The sequence below is a fragment of the Hipposideros armiger genome, unplaced genomic scaffold (genome assembly GCF_001890085.2).
Source record: "Hipposideros armiger isolate ML-2016 unplaced genomic scaffold, ASM189008v1 scaffold_14, whole genome shotgun sequence".
Lineage (NCBI taxonomy): Eukaryota > Metazoa > Chordata > Mammalia > Chiroptera > Hipposideridae > Hipposideros > Hipposideros armiger.
In genome coordinates, this window is record NW_017731364.1 from 1,197,389 (window position 1) to 1,216,121 (window position 18,733).

General features: G+C 34.2%; 1 protein-coding gene across 6 annotated transcripts in view; it reads left to right on the forward strand.

The window, feature by feature from the left end:
* The window catches only part of ATP11B (ATPase phospholipid transporting 11B (putative)), a 115,195-nt gene that overhangs the window by 55,888 nt on the left and 40,574 nt on the right, over positions 1-18,733 (forward strand). For all 6 annotated transcript variants that reach the window (XM_019668165.1, XM_019668174.1, XM_019668149.1 and 3 more), the window contains 9 exons: positions 4,903-5,053; positions 6,175-6,372; positions 6,924-7,166; positions 7,861-8,036; positions 8,717-8,785; positions 10,076-10,149; positions 10,223-10,326; positions 13,437-13,618; positions 14,887-15,090. In XM_019668165.1, the coding sequence (XP_019523710.1) occupies positions 4,903-5,053; positions 6,175-6,372; positions 6,924-7,166; positions 7,861-8,036; positions 8,717-8,785; positions 10,076-10,149; positions 10,223-10,326; positions 13,437-13,618; positions 14,887-15,090 (1,401 nt within the window). The remainder of the gene's footprint in view (positions 1-4,902; positions 5,054-6,174; positions 6,373-6,923; positions 7,167-7,860; positions 8,037-8,716; positions 8,786-10,075; positions 10,150-10,222; positions 10,327-13,436; positions 13,619-14,886; positions 15,091-18,733) is intronic.

An 18,733-nucleotide genomic window follows, 5' to 3' on the forward strand; every position in this document is an offset into this window, starting at 1 on the left:
GTTTAGCAGTAAAACTGTATATCAGGAAGCTAAAAGAACTGAACAGATTTTGCTGTTGCCTGTTGCAGTACAGACATTGTTTGGTGTTTGAGCCTAACCAAGTTAACTTCTGGTGAAATGAAAATTTATACTCTCCAGTGGAACATAAAAGAATACAGAGTCTCTACAACTTACTATTTATAAAATCCACTATGTAATCAAAAATGAAACAAATGTAACTTATATTCAAGAGAAAAAGCACTCAATAATAACTGTCTCCATAATGATCTAGATCTTGTAATTAGCAGGCAAAAACTTTAAAGCAGATATTATAAATGTCATCAAGGGCCTAAAGGAAGATGCGAATAAGTATATGAGAAATCTCAGCAGAGAAATGGAAGCTATAAAAAAGAACTCAGTGGACTCGGGGCTGGCTGAGTGGCTCAGTTGGTTAAGAGCTCGCTCAAGAGTTTGAGCTCTGAGCAACAGCGGTTCGATGCTCGGCCCGAGCTGAGCTGCCGCTGAGCTGCCAAAAGTTGGCAGGATGGCTCAGCTAAAAAAAAAAAAAAAAGAACTCAGTGGAAATTCTTAAGTTGGAAAATAAGATTACTGAAAAGTAAATGTTATTGGATGGGCTCAACACCAGATTGAGGAAAGCAGAAGAAATTGTCAGTGAACTTGAAAGAGCTATAGAAATTATTCAATCTGAAGAACCGAGAGAAAAAAGATTGAAGAAAAATGAACAGTTTCAGAGCCATGTGGGATAATATTAAGCTATCTAGCATAAGTCTAATTGAATCTCACAAAAAAGAAAAAAGGGGGTCCGGTCAAGTGGCACATTGGTTAGCAGTTGGCTTGGGACCCCACCTCTGAGCAGCAGGGCCCTGGTTCAGAGCCCGCATGAGGGCCAGTGATGCCCCCTCTACAGCTAAGATGGTGAACAACAACTCGACCTGGAGCTGGGCTGCCATGAGTCACTGGCGATGGCATAGGCTGCAGTGGGGCTGGCCAGCAGCTGCCGTGAGCCGCTGTGAGCGGCCGTCCAATGGCCGGTGAATGACTGCCTCACCCGGGAAGAGCACAATGATAATACCAACATGGGCCCGTGAAGCAACACCCTCCACAACTAGACTGAAGAACAAAAGGACAGCAACTTCTATGTTCCCTTTCCCCAATTCCCCAGCACTGTTCCCTTCCCCTAATTCTTCAATAAAACCTTTAAAAAAGAAAAAAGGGGCAGAATAAAAATGTTTGAAAAAAAACAATTACTGAAAATTTCTAAATTTTGAGAAAAAACAGAATGGTAATTTAAATCCAACATTATCAAAATTTGTGAACTCAAGGGAAAGCGTTCAAAGGAAATTTTTAACTGTAAATGTTTATATAAGAAAAGAAAAACATAAAATCAGAGTCATCTAAGTTTCTACCTTAAAAACTAGAAAAAGAGGCGCAATTAGAACCAATTTAATAAGAAGAAATATCAAAGATATGAGCTGAAACCAATAGACTAGAAAACGAATAATAGACAAAATTAACAAAGCCAAAAGTTGGTTCTTTGAAAATATTAATAAAATTGATAAATCTCTACCTAGCTTGAGGTATCAAGGGAGAAAAACAGAAGTGGTAGGAGAGAAATACTAAAACATTACCAATATTAGGGATGAAAGCGAGGCTATTACTATAGATCTTACATACTGCGGTCACTTTATCTACAGATAAATATTATGAAAAACTTTGTAACTAAATTTTCCAACTTAGATGAAATGGACAAATTCTTTGAAAACACATCTTACAGAAATTACACACGATGAAACAGAAAAATCTAAATAACCCTATATCTATCAAAGAGATTTAATTTATTATAAAAATATCTCTACAAAAAAGGATAGCCTTTCAACATGTGGTATGAAAACAGATGGACCATTCATGTCCTGAAAACTAACCCTTGACCCTCACCTCCCATCTTGTATAAAATCTAACTTAAAATGTAAGACTTAAAACAAGAGTTAAATCTATAAAACACAGGAGAAAATATTCACGAGCTTGGGTTAAGGAAAGATTTCTTAGATAGAAAACATACAAAAAATGAACCAAAAATTGATATGTTAAACTCATCAAAATGAAAAACTGCTGCATTTCAAAAGACACTATTAAAAAAATGAAAAGACAAGCCACAGAAAATGAGAAAATATTTGCAAAGCACGTATCTTGTAAAGGACTCGTATCCAGAATATCCAGTCTCACCACTTTGCAACATTATCCTAGAAGCCTTATTTAATGCCACCAAACAAAGAAATAAAAGGCATAACTATTAGCAAGTAAGAAGTAAAATTGACCCTCTTGGAAAGCACACAATTTTTCACATAGTCATAAGCATTCAACAACAACAAAAACTATTAGAATTAATAAATAAGTGTAACAAGGTTTCAGGATATAAGGTCAATTTAAAAATATTACTTTTATATCAATATAACAGCAGAAAACAGTAGGAAAATTAAGTTTTAAAAAAGTTCTATTATACAATAGTGTCAAAAAGCATAAAATATTTAGAAATAAATTTTTAAGAACTTGTGCAAGATCTCTATAATGAAAACTAAAAAACATGGCTAGAAATAGTAAAGAAGACCAAAACTCACTATTGTTAAGCTGTCAGTTGATGTGAAGAATCTTTCAATCCTCATTAAAATCCCAGGAATCACCCCAAGGTTTTTCTAAAATGAATATTGAAATGCATTAGCCAAAATATATCTGCAAAGTGCATAATGAAAACAATCTTTTATGAAAGCTGGAGGATTTACATTATCTGACTTTAAAACTTAATATAAAGCTATATAGTAAGTATAGTGTGGTATTAGCAAATAAGATAGTTTAATGGAGTAAACTAGAGATTTGAGAAATAGACCTATTCATATATAGTCAATCGATTTTTCAACCAAAGCATCAAGTAAATTCACTGAGGAAAATGACAGTCTTTTCAACAAATGATTTAACAACAATTGGCTGTCCATATAGGAAAAAAATAATACACCTCAACTTCTACCTCACACCATACACCAAAAAGTTTTTCAAGATGGATCATAGATCTAAACATAAAAGCTAAAACTAGAAAACTTAGGACAATATATTCATAACCTGAGGATAGGTAAATATTTCTTAGCACAAAAATGATAATCATAAAAGAAAAAAATTGATAAACTATACTTCTACAAAATTAAAAACTTTTGCTCATCAGACTACTTACTCAGTTAAGGAAACGAACAAGCCACAAATTGGGAGACAATATTCACAAAACATATATCTGATAAAGGACTTGCATCCAGAATATGTAATAATATATTAAAAACTCTTATAAATCCATAGTAAGAAAAACAACCCATTGGGGGGGAAAAATGGGTAAAAGTCTGGAGCAGACACTTCACACAAAAAATGTACAAATGGCCAATAGGCACATGAAAAAGTGCACAACATCATGAGTGATGAGAGAGATCAAACTAAAACTACAAAGACATACCAGTATACACTTATTGAAATGGCGAAAATGAAAAAGACAAAATTCCAAACATTGGTAAGAGTATGGAGCAACTGGATCTCTTACTTCTAAATAATCTGTGGGTCAAAGAAAGAATCTCAAAAGAAAATTTTTAAAAATATCTAGAAGTTAGTGAAAAAAACACAGTGTGTTAAATTTTGTAGGACACAGCTAAATGGAAACAGAACCAGTAGATTATATATAGATATATATGAGAGGAGATTTACTACAAGAATTGGCTCAAGTGGTTGTGTAGGCCATGAAGTCTCACAACCTGCCGTCTGCTAGCTGGAGAACCAGGAAAACTGGTGGTACAATTTAGTCTGAGTCGAAGGCTTAGAGCTAGAGGGCCACTGGTATAACCTGGAGTCCACAGGCCTAAGAACCAGGAGCTCTGATGTCCCAGCTAAAGAAGAGAGAATTTGCCCTACCTTCACCTTTTTTAGTTTCACTTGGGCCCTCAATGGATTAAATGATGTTAACCTACATTGGTGAGGGCATATCTCTTTATTAAGTCTACTGAATCAAATACAAATCTCTTCCAAAAACACTCTCACAGACACACTGAAAAATAACGTTTTACCAGCTATCTGGGCCTCCCTTAGCCTGGTCAGGTTGACACATGACATTAGCCATCACAGCACCTGAATACTTATATTAGAAAAAAAACACCAATGACAGAAACTGAAATTAAAAACAATACCATTTGCAATCATCCCCCCAAAAAGAAACACCTAGGTGTACAGCTAACAAAATACATACAAGACCTGAAAATGACAAAATGCTGATAAAGAAACCAAAAATCTAATATTAAGCTTGCCTAGTGAAATACTGTAATATTAAGTAAGCTTGCCTGGTGAAAAGGAGGGATCCTAAAGTCAATTCCTGATGTGTATGATATTTTTTAGAAATTTACAGAATGGTTTTTGGGCTTTGATCTTCATCATTAAAAAGGATGTAATCTCTTCTTCAAAGAGTTTTTATAAAAATTAGACAAGTTAGTGAATGTGACAAAAGTTTTATAAATCTTAATGGTATACAAATGTTAGTTATGTTTACACTTAAAATTAGGTGGGTCCTGAAAATATAAAAAATCTTAGAATAATTACTTCTACAAAAATAACTGACCAAAACTGTCATTTACCTATTGGCATTTTGAAGAGCAATATAACTATAGTAAATATGCTTGTAATCTTGTATAGTGCTTATTTTATTGCTAGTAAATTGATTCTATTTATTGAATGGTCATTTCTTAAAAACAAAGACTGTCCTTTAAATAGCTACCATCATATCTTAAATATTTTTATATCTTATTTAATACCAGTATTTCCAAGCTGTGTATATTAATAGTAACACATTTTGATATGTTTTATATTCTGTTTTTCTCATTTCAGGTCAATGAATACATTTTTGATAATTTATCTAATAATACTTATTTCTGAAGCCATCATCAGTACTATTTTGAAATATGCATGGCAAGCTGAAGAAAAATGGGATGAACCTTGGTATAACCAAAAAACAGAACATCAAAGAAATAGTAGTAAGGTATTTTATGGTGTTCTTGACTCTGCTTGTAAAGGAAACTATTCTTTAGAACAATTACTGCTTTGGTAGTCACTCCTAATAGGCGTGACCACTGTGATGACCACTGTAATCTCCTAAAATCATTGCTACTGAAGGGTGACAGAATGAAGAGTAGCCAGCATGTTTGTACTGGTATGCTTTGTGCATTTTAGGGCATAAGCTATTATATTTTCTATGGCATGACTTGAATAGTTACAAGAGATCACAGAACTTTGAATTGTCTATATTGGCATTCCATTTGAATACTGCAAATTCAGTTTTTTATTCCATTTACTGTATGTTATAAGTGAAATACAGTAAGTTGATTTTATTTTCAGTTCTGTCAGAATAATTCAAGGAGTCTTACTGTTGTTGTCTATTGATGGTATGAAGTAATAACACAAATTATATCAGATAAAGTTTTAAACTGACTAAATATGAACTACCAAGAGAATTTAACCTGCAATTTTGGTAAATAATTGTTGTCTAAATTTTACCTTAGATTAAAATACAAATATTGGAAGACAAATTTGGATCTCAAGAGACCACAAAGCAGATAATCACAGGAACATATTTTCAGTATCACTCATTACTAGGTATTTTACCAGAATGCATGTTAAAATGTGGTACAGCCATGCCATTAAAGTAGGCTATTCCTGGATAATCTGTAATTAAGAGTTTTAAATTCTAGTAGTTCTAGCCTAGCAATTTTATAATTGTTTTAAAATTACAGTCAATTTTTAATTATGTGTGGTTTTGAAGGGTAGGAGGAGAACGGTAAGTATATTCCAGAGGTTATCATTACAATTTTGCCAAAAGCAGTTTCTGCCTTTTTGGTGGCTTCTGAAAAGTAACAAATTAAGTAATTTGAATTTAACCTTTTTTCTTTTACTTTGTTCAAGAGTCTAATGAGCAATAAAACTATCAAAAAAATGTGTTAAAAAGACAAATCAGTAAATGAATTTCAATTCATGAGACTATTCTGATTCAGAATGTAGTTAATGGTATATTTAGACGTGAAACTTTCTGATAATTTTCTTGAGCGATACTGAAGAAATTTTCATCTTTTCTCTTTTCTCAAATGATCATTTTTTTCACTCTAGATTCTGAGATTTATTTCAGACTTCCTTGCCTTTTTGGTACTCTACAATTTCATCATTCCAATTTCATTATATGTGACAGTCGAAATGCAGAAATTTCTTGGATCATTTTTTATTGGCTGGGATCTTGATCTCTATCATGAGGAGTCAGATCAAAAAGCTCAAGTCAATACTTCCGATCTGAATGAAGAGCTTGGACAGGTAAATGATCTTTTTATTTTGTTTTTCTAATTTATTTTGTATCAAAACAATACATGTATAAAGACTAATAAAATATTACAAAGCTTATACCAGAAAACAGCCCTATTTTGCTCCGCACCTAATTTTGTTTTTTATTTCAAAATCTTAAGCTGTTTCTTCCATTACTTAGCACTATAATTCTATATAGTATTCTTTCTTGATTTTTAAGTTTTAGGCATTATTTACTATAGAATATAAAAATAAAACTGTTACACTACTCCTTCCACACACATACCCAGACACATACCCACTTTGCCTCTACACTTGATTAATAATTTAGCTGGGTAATACATCACAAACTTCAAAATGTATGTAGATTTAAAATATTTTCTGTTACCCTGTTTTGTTTCCATGACATCTTTAATTATTTAATTGTGCTTGGATTATAAGAATTAGCATCCCTATATCAATTTTAATAGGGAAACTTGGCTTTAGGAAACAGAGGCGAAGATTTTTTTGTTTAACATAGGACCATGAACACAGGTTTGTTTTCTTTTGTTTTCTATCTCTAGGTGGAGTATGTGTTTACAGACAAAACTGGTACACTGACAGAAAACGAGATGCAGTTTCGGGAATGTTCAATTAATGGTATAAAATACCAAGAAATCAATGGTAGACTTGTATCCGAAGGACCAACACCAGATTCTTCACAAGGAAACTTGACTTATCTTAGTAGTTTATCCCATCTTAACAGTTTATCCCATCTTACATCCAGTTCTTCTTTTAGAACCAGTCCTGAAAATGAAGCTGAACTAGTAAGCAATTTTTAAATTAATAGATAGAACTTTCCTTTGAAATAATTTTCTTTTTGTTTGTGGGACAAGGAATATATATTTGAAATGTATATCCTTTAATACTGAGAATTTGTAGTTGTAACCCAGTTTAATTTGTTACTTAATATGTACTTGCCTTAGTTCTCTATGTAATTAAATGGAACTAAGTTAAGGAAAGCCCTTACTGCCTTGAAGTAAAGAAGACTTTGCTGGGGCCGGCCAAGTGGCTCAGTTGGTTAAGAGCTCGCTCAAGAGTGCGATCTCTGAGCAACAACGGTTCGAGTCCTGGCCCGAGCTGAGCTGCCAACAGGTGGCAGGATGGCTCAGCTAAAGAAAAAAAGAAAAAAAAAGACTTTGCTGAGAAATAGCGTTTAAATTGATTTAATAATTTATTTAAACACTTCCACAAAAGTGTTTTTACCTTTACTTGCAAGTTGGTTTTGCCTTCTAAAAAGTTTGAAGGGGTCATAAGCAAATGTGACATTTTACTCTTTGGAGTCAGAAGCATCCAGCTGTTATTTAGGCAATTCAGGATTGTAGCATTCTTGTTCTAGATCTTAAAGTCTACCAAATCAGTGACTGTATTTATTGGCAGTTTTTAGAATTCTTTTTCTGATTTCCTACATGTTACTTGGGAGTGATGTTCATAGTGTGAATGTTAATTATGTTTTTACAGATTAAAGAACACGATCTCTTCTTTAAAGCAGTCAGCCTCTGTCACACTGTACAGATTAGTAATGTTCAGACTGATGGCATTGGTGATGGGCCCTGGCAATCCAACCTTGCACCCTCCCAGCTGGAGTACTATGCATCTTCACCAGATGAAAAGGCTCTAGTGGAAGCTGCTGCAAGGTAGTTTAGTCTGATTTCCAAATCTTCAGAAAAAACACCTTTTAAAATAAAAATGTGAAAATACTAGAAAATTATTTTACATTGTCAGACAAAATTCATAAACACATAAATGTAGAAGTATATTTTTAGTTGTTAATGAGAATTTGAAATGTCTCATTAATTTTGTTCAGGTTGCAGTAGAGTCGTATTTAAAGTGATCCTTTAAAAATGGTTACTGTGAAATACGAATAATATAATTTGTGAGAATACTTTTGTATGTATTATTTTGGGCCTACTATGATCCGTCAAGTCTTAAAAAGAATGCTATGTTCTAAGGAAATATTTTAAAATACATCTCAGACTTATGTTTTAAATCAGTGGGTCTCAACCTTCCTAATGCCACAACCCCTTAATACAGTTCCTCATGTTGTGGTGACCCCCAACCATAAAATTATTTTCATTGCTACTCTATAACTGTAATTTTGCTACTGTTATGAATCGTAATGTAAATATCTTTTTGTTTTCCAATGGTCTTAGGCAACCCCTGTGAAAGGGTCATTCGACCCCCAAAGGGGTCGCGACCCACAGGTTGAGAACTGCTGTTTTAAATGTTTTTATGGAAGCTAAGTTATAATGACATACTGTGAAATATGAAATATCATTTCTTAAATCTTATATTTCTTTTTCCTCTTATTCCCTAGAATTGGCATTGTGTTTATTGGCAATAGTGAAGAAACTATGGAAGTTAAAACACTTGGAAAACTGGAACGGTAATTTTTTTCTATATTGTAATTATCTATATATTAAGCATTTAGCGTAGAATAGAAATAGGTAAATTGTGGCTCACAGGCCATATCTGGCCTACAGCCTATTTTTGTACAGCCCACAAATTACATTACATTTGCAACAGAGACCCTATATGGCCTATAAAGCCTAAAATATTCACTGTCTAGCTCTTTACAGAAAAAGTTTACTAACCCTTGCTCTAGAATGATGTCAGTATCATATTGTGTTTCATCACGGTAGTAACAATATCCTGCTCTGAAGCTTTCATCTGTATTTTAGCCTAATGGTTCTTGAATTTACTTATATGTTTATTTTTACACATTCCTGAGGTAATGAGTTTCATAAGTTTCTACTCACTAAATGAAGAAAAGCTTTCTTTTGTTTCTTATGATTTTATCTTTTAAACCTTAAGGAACAGCTGTCTTATTTCTATTTTCTGATAAATTAGTCCATTCTTATGTTCATATGTTTCATGGTTTTATCAATTCCAGTCATATCTCAACTCCAGCTGTGTATTTTTAAACTATGCTTTTCCAAGCTAAATAGAGCCCATTCTTTGGCCACTTTTATATGGGAGCCTGTCTAGCTCATTCCATCAACGTATAAACCATCATTCCAATCAGTGGTTTTTCTTCGAGATGGGCAAAGCATTGCATATGTATATCATTGTATAAATTTATCCAGAAGACTTTTCAGGCCACACCCATTCACACAAATGCTTCTACAGCTTCCTAGAGAGGCATTGGTTCACCCACCTACACACATACACCCTGTCCCAGGTTCAGAATCACTGCTGTAATGAGCCTCTGTTACTAATGTAAATGTGTTGTATTTCTCAGGTGTGTTTGGGCTGACAAAAACGATTAAAAATGAATCATCATTTTTAGTGAGAAAAACATGGAGTTGGGCAGATTCCAATCCTAGCTATGCCACTCACATGCTTATTTGACTTTAGGCAAATTACTTAATCTTTATGAGTTTAATAGTCCTCATTTGTGAAAGACCTACCTCCTTTGGCACTCATGGGTATCAAGTGACATAAGATATGTAAAATATATGGTGTTTGGTAAATATTCAATAAATGTCCATTCCTTCTATTTATATTTTATGTTGTTAATAATGTAATGACTCATAACCAGTCATCTTGAAAATGTGGGTGAGGTTAACTTCTTGTTCTAAATTAACCATTTTTATCTTTTATAGGGATTCTTTCTAAATATTCACTCAATATTCAAAAAAAGTAAAGTTTTATCTTTCTTATTTTTTTCCCTTAGGTACAAACTACTTCATGTTCTGGAATTTGATTCAGATCGTAGAAGAATGAGTGTAATTGTTCAGGCACCTTCAGGTAACCTACCTAAACTTGTATGAATTCTTATTTTTCTAATATGATGAGCTTGATAACTCACTTTTCTTTTCAGGTGAGAAGTTTTTATTTGCTAAAGGAGCTGAATCATCAATTCTCCCTGAATGTATAGGTGGAGAAATAGAAAAAACCAGAATTCATGTAGATGAATTTGCTTTGGTGAGTGAAAATTTCTGTGATTTAAAAACTAAAAAGACATGTATATTTGAAAGATTTGGGATTTTCTTTTACATTAATAATTTATCAAAAGTTATGGAAATTCTGCAGCTTTGTTACATTATGTGTTGGCTCCACATTCTTTGGTTAAAATTTGCTAAAATATAAGTCTTTTTGAACCTATCATAGTCAGGGCACTTCTGGCCACAAGGACTACTCAAATTACATACTATATTAAAAAGGAGGGCTTACTAAAAGAATACAGGGGAATCCAGAGAAACTGGAACCCCCATGCATTGCTGGTGGGAATATAAGTGAGGCAGCTACTTTAGAAACTAGTTTGGTAGTTCCTCATAGAACATAGAGTAATATAGTTACTATATGACCCAGCAATATACCCGAGAGAATTAAAAACATATGTCTACATAAAAACTTGTACACAAATGTTCTTAGCATTATTCCTAATGGCTAAAAAATGGAAACACCCAAGTGTCCATCAGGGTACAGATTAAACAATGTGTCACTATTCTGCCATAAGAAAAGATGAAATACTGCCATTTATGACAAAATGGATGGATCTTGAAATTATCATGCTAAGCAACATAAGTCAGAGAAAAAGTCAAGAACCATATGATTTCACTGATAAACGGGATATAAAACTGAAAACAACAAAGGAACAAGACAAACAAACAAAGAAACAAAACCTCACAGGCACAGACAATAGTTTAGTGGTTACCAGAGGGTAAGGCGGGAGAAGGGTGGTAGATGAGGGTAAAGGGGATCAAATATATGGTGATGGAAGGAGAACTGACTGGGTGGTGAACACACAATGGGATATATAGATGATGGATTACAGAATTGTACACCTCAAACCTATGTAATTTTACTAACCATTGTCACTCCAATAAACTTTAATTTATAAATTAATTAATTAATAAACAATGTGTCATGTCCATATAATGGACTGTTGTTTGCCACCAAAAGAAGTGAAGTACTGATGCTACACATGGATGAACCTTGAAAAGATTATGCTTAGTGAAAGAAGCCAGTCACAAAAGGCCACGTATTCCATTTATATGCATTATCCAAAATGAGCAAATTCACAGTGGTTGCCAGGGTCTGGAGGAAGGATGGAAAGGGAGTGAGGGTCTTTGAATGGATATGGGACTCCTTTGGATGTGATGAAAATGTTCCTTTAAATTAGTGACTTTTATGGTATATGAATTATGCCTCTCAATAAAAGAATGTAGGAGACTCTCACAGAAACAAAGTGCCACAGTTCATGTGAACAATCATTAAGCAGCTCTCGCGCCATCTTAGGACCGTATCATACTCTCTCGTTTCTGCATTTCTATAAATGTGTACCCATACTAATCTCTGCTCACCGGCCTCCATTACTCACTTATGGCTTCTTTTCTCCCATTACTTGTTCCCTCAGTGTTTATGACCTGGTTCATCTACCACACTGTAACAGCCACAAAAGCAAAGGCGCTGTTCACCTTGCTGTCATTTATATCAGTATTCAGAACAGTGCTGGCACATAGTTGGCACTCAATAAATATTTGTTGTAGAATGAATTAATTAATTTCATATATTGATAACTCCCATGGTCCATTAACTGTTATTTAGGAAAAACAGTGATTTGTAGGGTCATTTGTAAATCAAGGAATGCCAATATTTAGAAATCTGGGGGATGACTAGTTAGCTCAGCTGGTTAGAGCGTGGTGCTGATAACACCAAGGTTTGCAGTTTGATCCCCGCATGGGTGACTGTGAGCTGTGCCCTCCCTGAAAGAGTCAACTATGCCATTGTAGCATGAAAGCAATGTGTGACCAATGACCATGGCTGTTTCCCCAATAAAATTTAAAAAAGAAAGAAAAAAATCTGCTAAATAATGTCATATAGTATTTTAAAATCTACCTTTTTCCAAGTTCTATTGTTAGAACATTTATTTTGGGTTTTACTAAGGAAAATATATAGCAACAAAAGGAACTTTTATAAGCTTTTAGATTTAAATACCAACTTTCAAATATTAATACTGTTAAGAAAAACTTGAACCCAGTAGAATCAGATAATCAAATATATATTCCTAAGTTTTGTGTAATTCCAATTTACAATAATACAGTTTTAAAACATTCAGGAAGTATTATTATTTGTTTGATGATGTCCACCTTACATATTTATTTGAATTGTAAATTTGTCATATATGAATTCTCAGGAAATTATGGTCCCCTTTGCCAAAAATACAGATTCTTACGAAGTAGATAAAAGTGGATTTGTGGGGGCTGGCCGAGTGGCTCAGTTGGTGTAAGAGCGCGAGCTCTGAGCAACAGGGTCACCTGTTCAATTCCCACATGAGCCAGTGAGCTGTGCCCAAGCTGAGCTGCCAACAGGTGGCAGGATGTCTCAGCTGGTGAGAGCACATGCTTCTAACAACAAGGCTGCTGGTTCAACTCCCGCATAGGATGCTGGGCTATGCCCACCTGCAACTAAGATTGAACATGGCACCTTGAGCTGAGTGGCCACGAGCTGCTGATAGGCCGGCCAGATGGCAACTGGACTTGGAGCTGAGCTAGCTGCGCCCTCCACAACTAAGATTAAAGAACAACAACTTGTTTGTTCCCCTTCCCCAATTCCCCAACACTGTTTCCCTTCCCCCAATTCCCCAATAAAATCTTTAAAAAGAAAAAAAAGTGGATTTGTAATGGTTACAGCAGGAGGGTAGAATCTGTGGCTGTCTCTCTCTTGACAAACCTGAAGGTAACCATTATAGAACTTTCTGTCTTTCCAGGTAAAACAGTTTTAAAACTACAGGTAAAATCATTTTTATGATCCTGTCTAGGCTCTAATATTCTACAATTCAAAGACCTTAATTACTTTGAGCAACTTTTTAAGACTCATCAGAAATTGAAAGAGTTATGATAATATATGTCTCATAACTCAGATCACTAGGACTTTGTGACACTTCATTTATCTCCTATCACTAGATGATAGTACTTTTAAATTATTTTTAATTGATTTTTGGTAATGGGGTCCTCAGTTTATTTCAGCGACTCCTTGATTTCCCATTAGTTATTTTTATTCAATTTTTGTCTTTAATTTTTCTGTTTTAGAAAGGACTAAGAACTCTGTGCATGGCTTATAGACAATTGACATCTAAAGAGTATGAGGTAATAAATAGACGCCTATTTGAAGCCAGGACTGCCTTGCAGCAACGAGAAGAGAAATTGGCCAATGCCTTTCAGTTTATAGAGAAAGACCTGATATTACTTGGAGCCACAGCAGTAGAAGACAGGTAAATATCAGATAAATAGGCAATGTCATTTTTTTCTCGTAAGAATTTCGTAAGAATTTTCATAGCCAAGTGTTTCTATTTTATGGCAAATTCCATTTATTAACATCCTATAATAATATATTTAAAATCAAAATAGAGTTAAAACCTTAATTTTTTTCCAGTTAGCATATACAATTTTTCTTCTAGTCAGATATCTGAAATAGATGAAAGAATCCAGCTATGTATAATTTTGCCTACAGACTTGAATTTTTAGAATATTCTTCAGTGTGTGATATACAAAGACTTGAAGCACCTGCTTAATTCTCCAGCCTCACTTCCCACCACTGCCTCCTTCTACTTCATGCTTCAGCAGTACCAAACTGTCTGTAGTTCTCCTCTGAACAACAACTATAGTTAAAACTATTGGTTTTATGGCTTTGTTCCTTGGCAAGGCTATGCCTTCTGCTTGATCAGTCTTCCCTTATCCATTTTTGAATACCTATTTGTAAACTATGGCTTGGATATTACCCCCACTCCAATAAGACCTTTCCTTACCCCTAACAGAATGAAAAATTCTGTTTTTTTATGAAGCCTCCATGTTTTGTAGGTAGTTCTGTGTTGTCCATACATAAGTATAATTATTTGTTTAAAGACTTTCTACTCTGTTAGCCTGTGAATTCCTCAAGGTCCACTTATTCTTTGTCTTTGTTCTTCAGCATCGATCTCAAATGTGTGTTTCAGTTTCTTGAAATAAATTGAATTCTATGAGTTAATCCTGTTACATTTTCCTCTGCCTCCTAGATCTATGGGTGTTTGCATTTTTTTAATCTAGGCTTTCATTTACTTTTCAGTTGTCCTCATAAGATTTCTGAGACTCACTGAGGTTATGTGGTCCTTTATTGTCCAGTCTGATTTTTGAACTACTGATATGAGAGATTTCCTTATCAAAAACAGAGAAAAATCTTCTAATTTGAAATTTAAGACTTTGTAATAAAATAGGAGTTTATGTAGACCATATACTTAATTTGGTTCTATACAAATCAACTTTGAAGATACATTCTTAAAATATGAGATTGTAGATTTTATGTTAACTAGACGATCACTAATTTGGTTATTCCTGTTTCTTGCCTAATGGGGGAAAATTTCAGTTATATTACTAAACTGAATGTTACTGTAACATTCCTATGTCAAGAAGTCCAAAATTTACCTTACTTGTACTACTTGATTAATACTTAAAATACAGTCCAAAAAAGTATTCTCTACCCTAGTTTTGTTTCTTTTATTTTCAGATTACAAGATAAAGTACGAGAAACTATTGAAGCATTGAGAATGGCTGGTATCAAAGTATGGGTACTTACCGGAGATAAACATGAAACTGCTGTTAGTGTGAGTTTATCATGTGGACATTTTCACAGAACCATGAATATCCTTGAACTTATAAACCAGAAATCAGACAGTGAATGTGCTGAACAATTGAGGCAGCTTGCCAGAAGGTAAGAATATAATTATCTGAATCATAGAGTACAGGAGTAAGCAAACTATGGCCCAATGCCTGTTTTTTATAGCCCATGAGCTCAAAATAATTTTTACATTTTTTGGTGAATGAAAAATAATCCAAAGAATAATATTTCATATTGTAAAAATTATATGAAAATCAAATTTTGGTGTCTATAAAGTTTTATTGGAAGACAGCCATGTTCATTCACTTACATATCATCAGTGAAGGCTTTTTGCACTACTGCAGCACAGTTGAGTATTTACAGCAGACACCTTATAAAGCACTTTTATGATTTCTCACTGATGCTTGATACACTACAGTTAGTGACAGTTATACTTCAATAGTGTTTTGAGTGCCCACACATATTGCCATATGACATTTTACTAATATTATCAGTATTTACTCATCATGTCCAAATAAGAAAAATGGACTTTTAATATCACCCTTTTAAAGCACAGTGGAGTGTTGACTATTTTATTATCAAATTAGATGCAAAGTATTGTACTTATTACTTGATAACACTTTAATATGCTACCTGTTTGCAAAGATATTCAAAGATGAAATATAAAATCTCATTTCATATAGTACTGTTGTATTAAAATGTAAAAACTCATTACAGATCACCATTAACAGATGGACATTTGCAGTTGATTTTGATGACAGGAAACATTAAGTTTGAACTCCAATTAAGCAAAATGTTATTTACGCTCCCCCCAAAAAGATCTCCTTTCTTCTCATTAGTAGACTTATATTATTTAATCAAATTATACACCATTGTTATTACAGTTTTTACTTAGTCAATAAAAATTTTGTCAAAATTTGTTTCCTCTTTTTTAATATAAGTACCTACATAATACCCTTAATTTATCCTCTTGGCCCACATAACCTAAAACTGAAGTGTAGTTACTTTTGCCCATTACAGGAAACATCTCCCACCCCTCATCTGTTCGCATGACCAAACTAGAAAATCACTCTGCATTTTACTATTCAAAGATAATTTCATAAGTATTTGTATTCTAAATTCATTTTTTTTCCTAAATCTATATTTTATACACAGTCAACTTTATTTAGGAGCCCCCATTTAGCAGAGCCTAATTTTTCACAATAAATTAAGGAATGCTTCAGTGTAAGCATCAGGGTTGCTTATATGTAGGTATTGGGTTGTCAGGAAAGTCATGATGCTTTTTTGCATTGAAAAACATAGAAAAATACGTCATGACTTTCCCGATGACCCAATATTTAGGTTTCTTACAGGTTCCGGTCATTAAGTCTTGTGATATAGGGCAGCAAATTGAATGTGAAATACAATGTTACAGTTGTCAACATACATTCAGGGCTTTATTTATATTTGTTATGCAGGCATCAATGTGGTGCTAAAGTCTGGATTTCATCAAAGAAAAACTTATTTAAGAGATGTTTTAAAGAGACAATACAACTCTCAGAAGGTTCTTTGCTTGAGTTCAAAAAGGTGACTAACCTAGGTCATTATACTACAGTGTGGGAGTAGTGCCAGCACCATCGTGGCTGCTTAAACATATAAGTACCATAATGTCAGGGAGAACACCTGAAAACAGATTAATTGCTCAGAATCATTTACTTTATATATTCCTTCTAAAATATTATTTCTGAGGCTGGCCAAGTGACTCATTTGGTTAAGAGCACGCCCAAGAGTGCGAGCTCTGAGCAACAGGGTCGCCAGTTTGATTCCCAGCCTGAGCTGAGCTGCCGCTGAGCTGCCAACAGGTGGCAGGATGGTTAAGCTAAAAAAAATGAATAAAATATTATTTCTGTTTATAAAAGTAATAAATGTGTATTTAAATAATGCTAGAAATGATAAAGAAGATATGATACTTAACAACAGTGCAACCATCTAAAGATAATTATCACTTGTTATTTTAGAATATTTTCTTTACGTCTTCTATATAGGTACTTTTAGTGAACCTGTTACGGTCATGGATATTGTTCATTTCCCTTTTTACACAGACATTGTATTATAAAGGAAGACTATACCTTAAAATGAATTTCACAGTGAGTCAATAGGGTTTTGATTTCAGACTTTCAGGAAGTATCTATTCTAAAAATCTTGGGTAGAGCAAAGAATTCTATATCTTTGAAAGCTTTAGTTTATATATCCATTCATTCACAAATATACATTGATTGTCTCCTATCTAGGCATTAGAACACAGAGTCATATAAGGTGTTTGTTTACATATTGTTTACTCTCAGACTATTTAGTGTGTGTAGGGAAAAAAAAGTAAATGTATTGTCATAGACTTGTCACAAGTGAATTGTAACGGAGGCAAGAACAGAGAACTGTGGGTGGATAGAAGAGGGAAGCTTAGCCGAGACACAAAGCTCTGTTGAAGAGCTCGTGACTGTGTTGTCTCCTAAGAGATGAAATGTAACCCAGTCAGAGAGTAACACCCAGAAACAGAAGGGGCAGTGTGTGCAGATTCCCAGAGCTGAAACAGGGACTTATTCAAGGAATCGGTTGTAGTTAAGTATGGCCGAGAATGGACTAGATGGGCGAGGGTCTGGGAAGTAGTGAGATATGAGGGTGCAGAGACAAGCAGATGCTACCCGCTATGTGCCAGAACTGTGAGGTGCTTTTCCATGGTTCATAAATATCCCATGGATTGTGAGACAATATGCTGATTTGTGAAGCCCTTCCAGAGGAAACCCCAATCTAGTGTGCTTAGTTAGGAAGGTTCCCTAGGAAAACTGCTCCCCCTTCTGAGGTGTGTCAGGCAGGACTTAGGCTGCACACATTAGAGGCTGCACAGGTTGCTAAGTCCAGTTTGCCCAATAGGGAGGAAAAACAGTCAGTGTAGATGCTGAGTTCAGATGTTGGAGAATTAATAAAGAAAAGAAAAAAACATTTTTAAAGTTTATGTTGTAAAAGTGAATTACCACTTATTAGTTATAGTGCAACATAATGGTGGTTAGGCATACTATGAAAGACATCATTTTAACTTATACAAGGTTGTTGTTGTTTTTTAATATTATAAGACTAAAATCTATCAATATGTTTAGTTTTTATAGATTATTGCTCATTTAATATTTCTCATTTCAAAAATTGATGGTACAGCCACTATGGAAAATAATGTAGAGAGGTTCCTCAAAAAGTTAAAAACAGAACTACCATATGATGTAGCAATCTCACTTCTGGGTATTTATCCAGAGGAAATGAAATCACTATCTTGAAGGCCTATCTGCACCCACATGTTTATTGCAGCATTATTCACAATAGGGAAGAATGGAAACAACCTAAGTACCCATTGATGTATGAATAAAGAAAATGTGTGTGTGTGTGTGTGTGTGTGTGTGTGTGTGTGTGTGTGTGTGTACACAAAGTAATATTATTCAGCCATAAAAAAGAAGGAAATCTTGCCTTTTGTGACAACATGGGTGGACCTTTAGGGCATTATGCTAAGTGAAATAATGCTAATAAGTCAGACAGAAAAAGACCAATATTTATATGTGGAATCTAAAAAGCCGAACTCATAGAAATGGAGTAGAATAGTAGTTGCCAGGGAATGAGATGTGGTGGGAGTGGGGAGATGATGATCAAAGGGTACAAATTTCCAGCTTATATACAAGATGAATAAGTTCTGGGGATCTTATGTACAGCTGGTGAC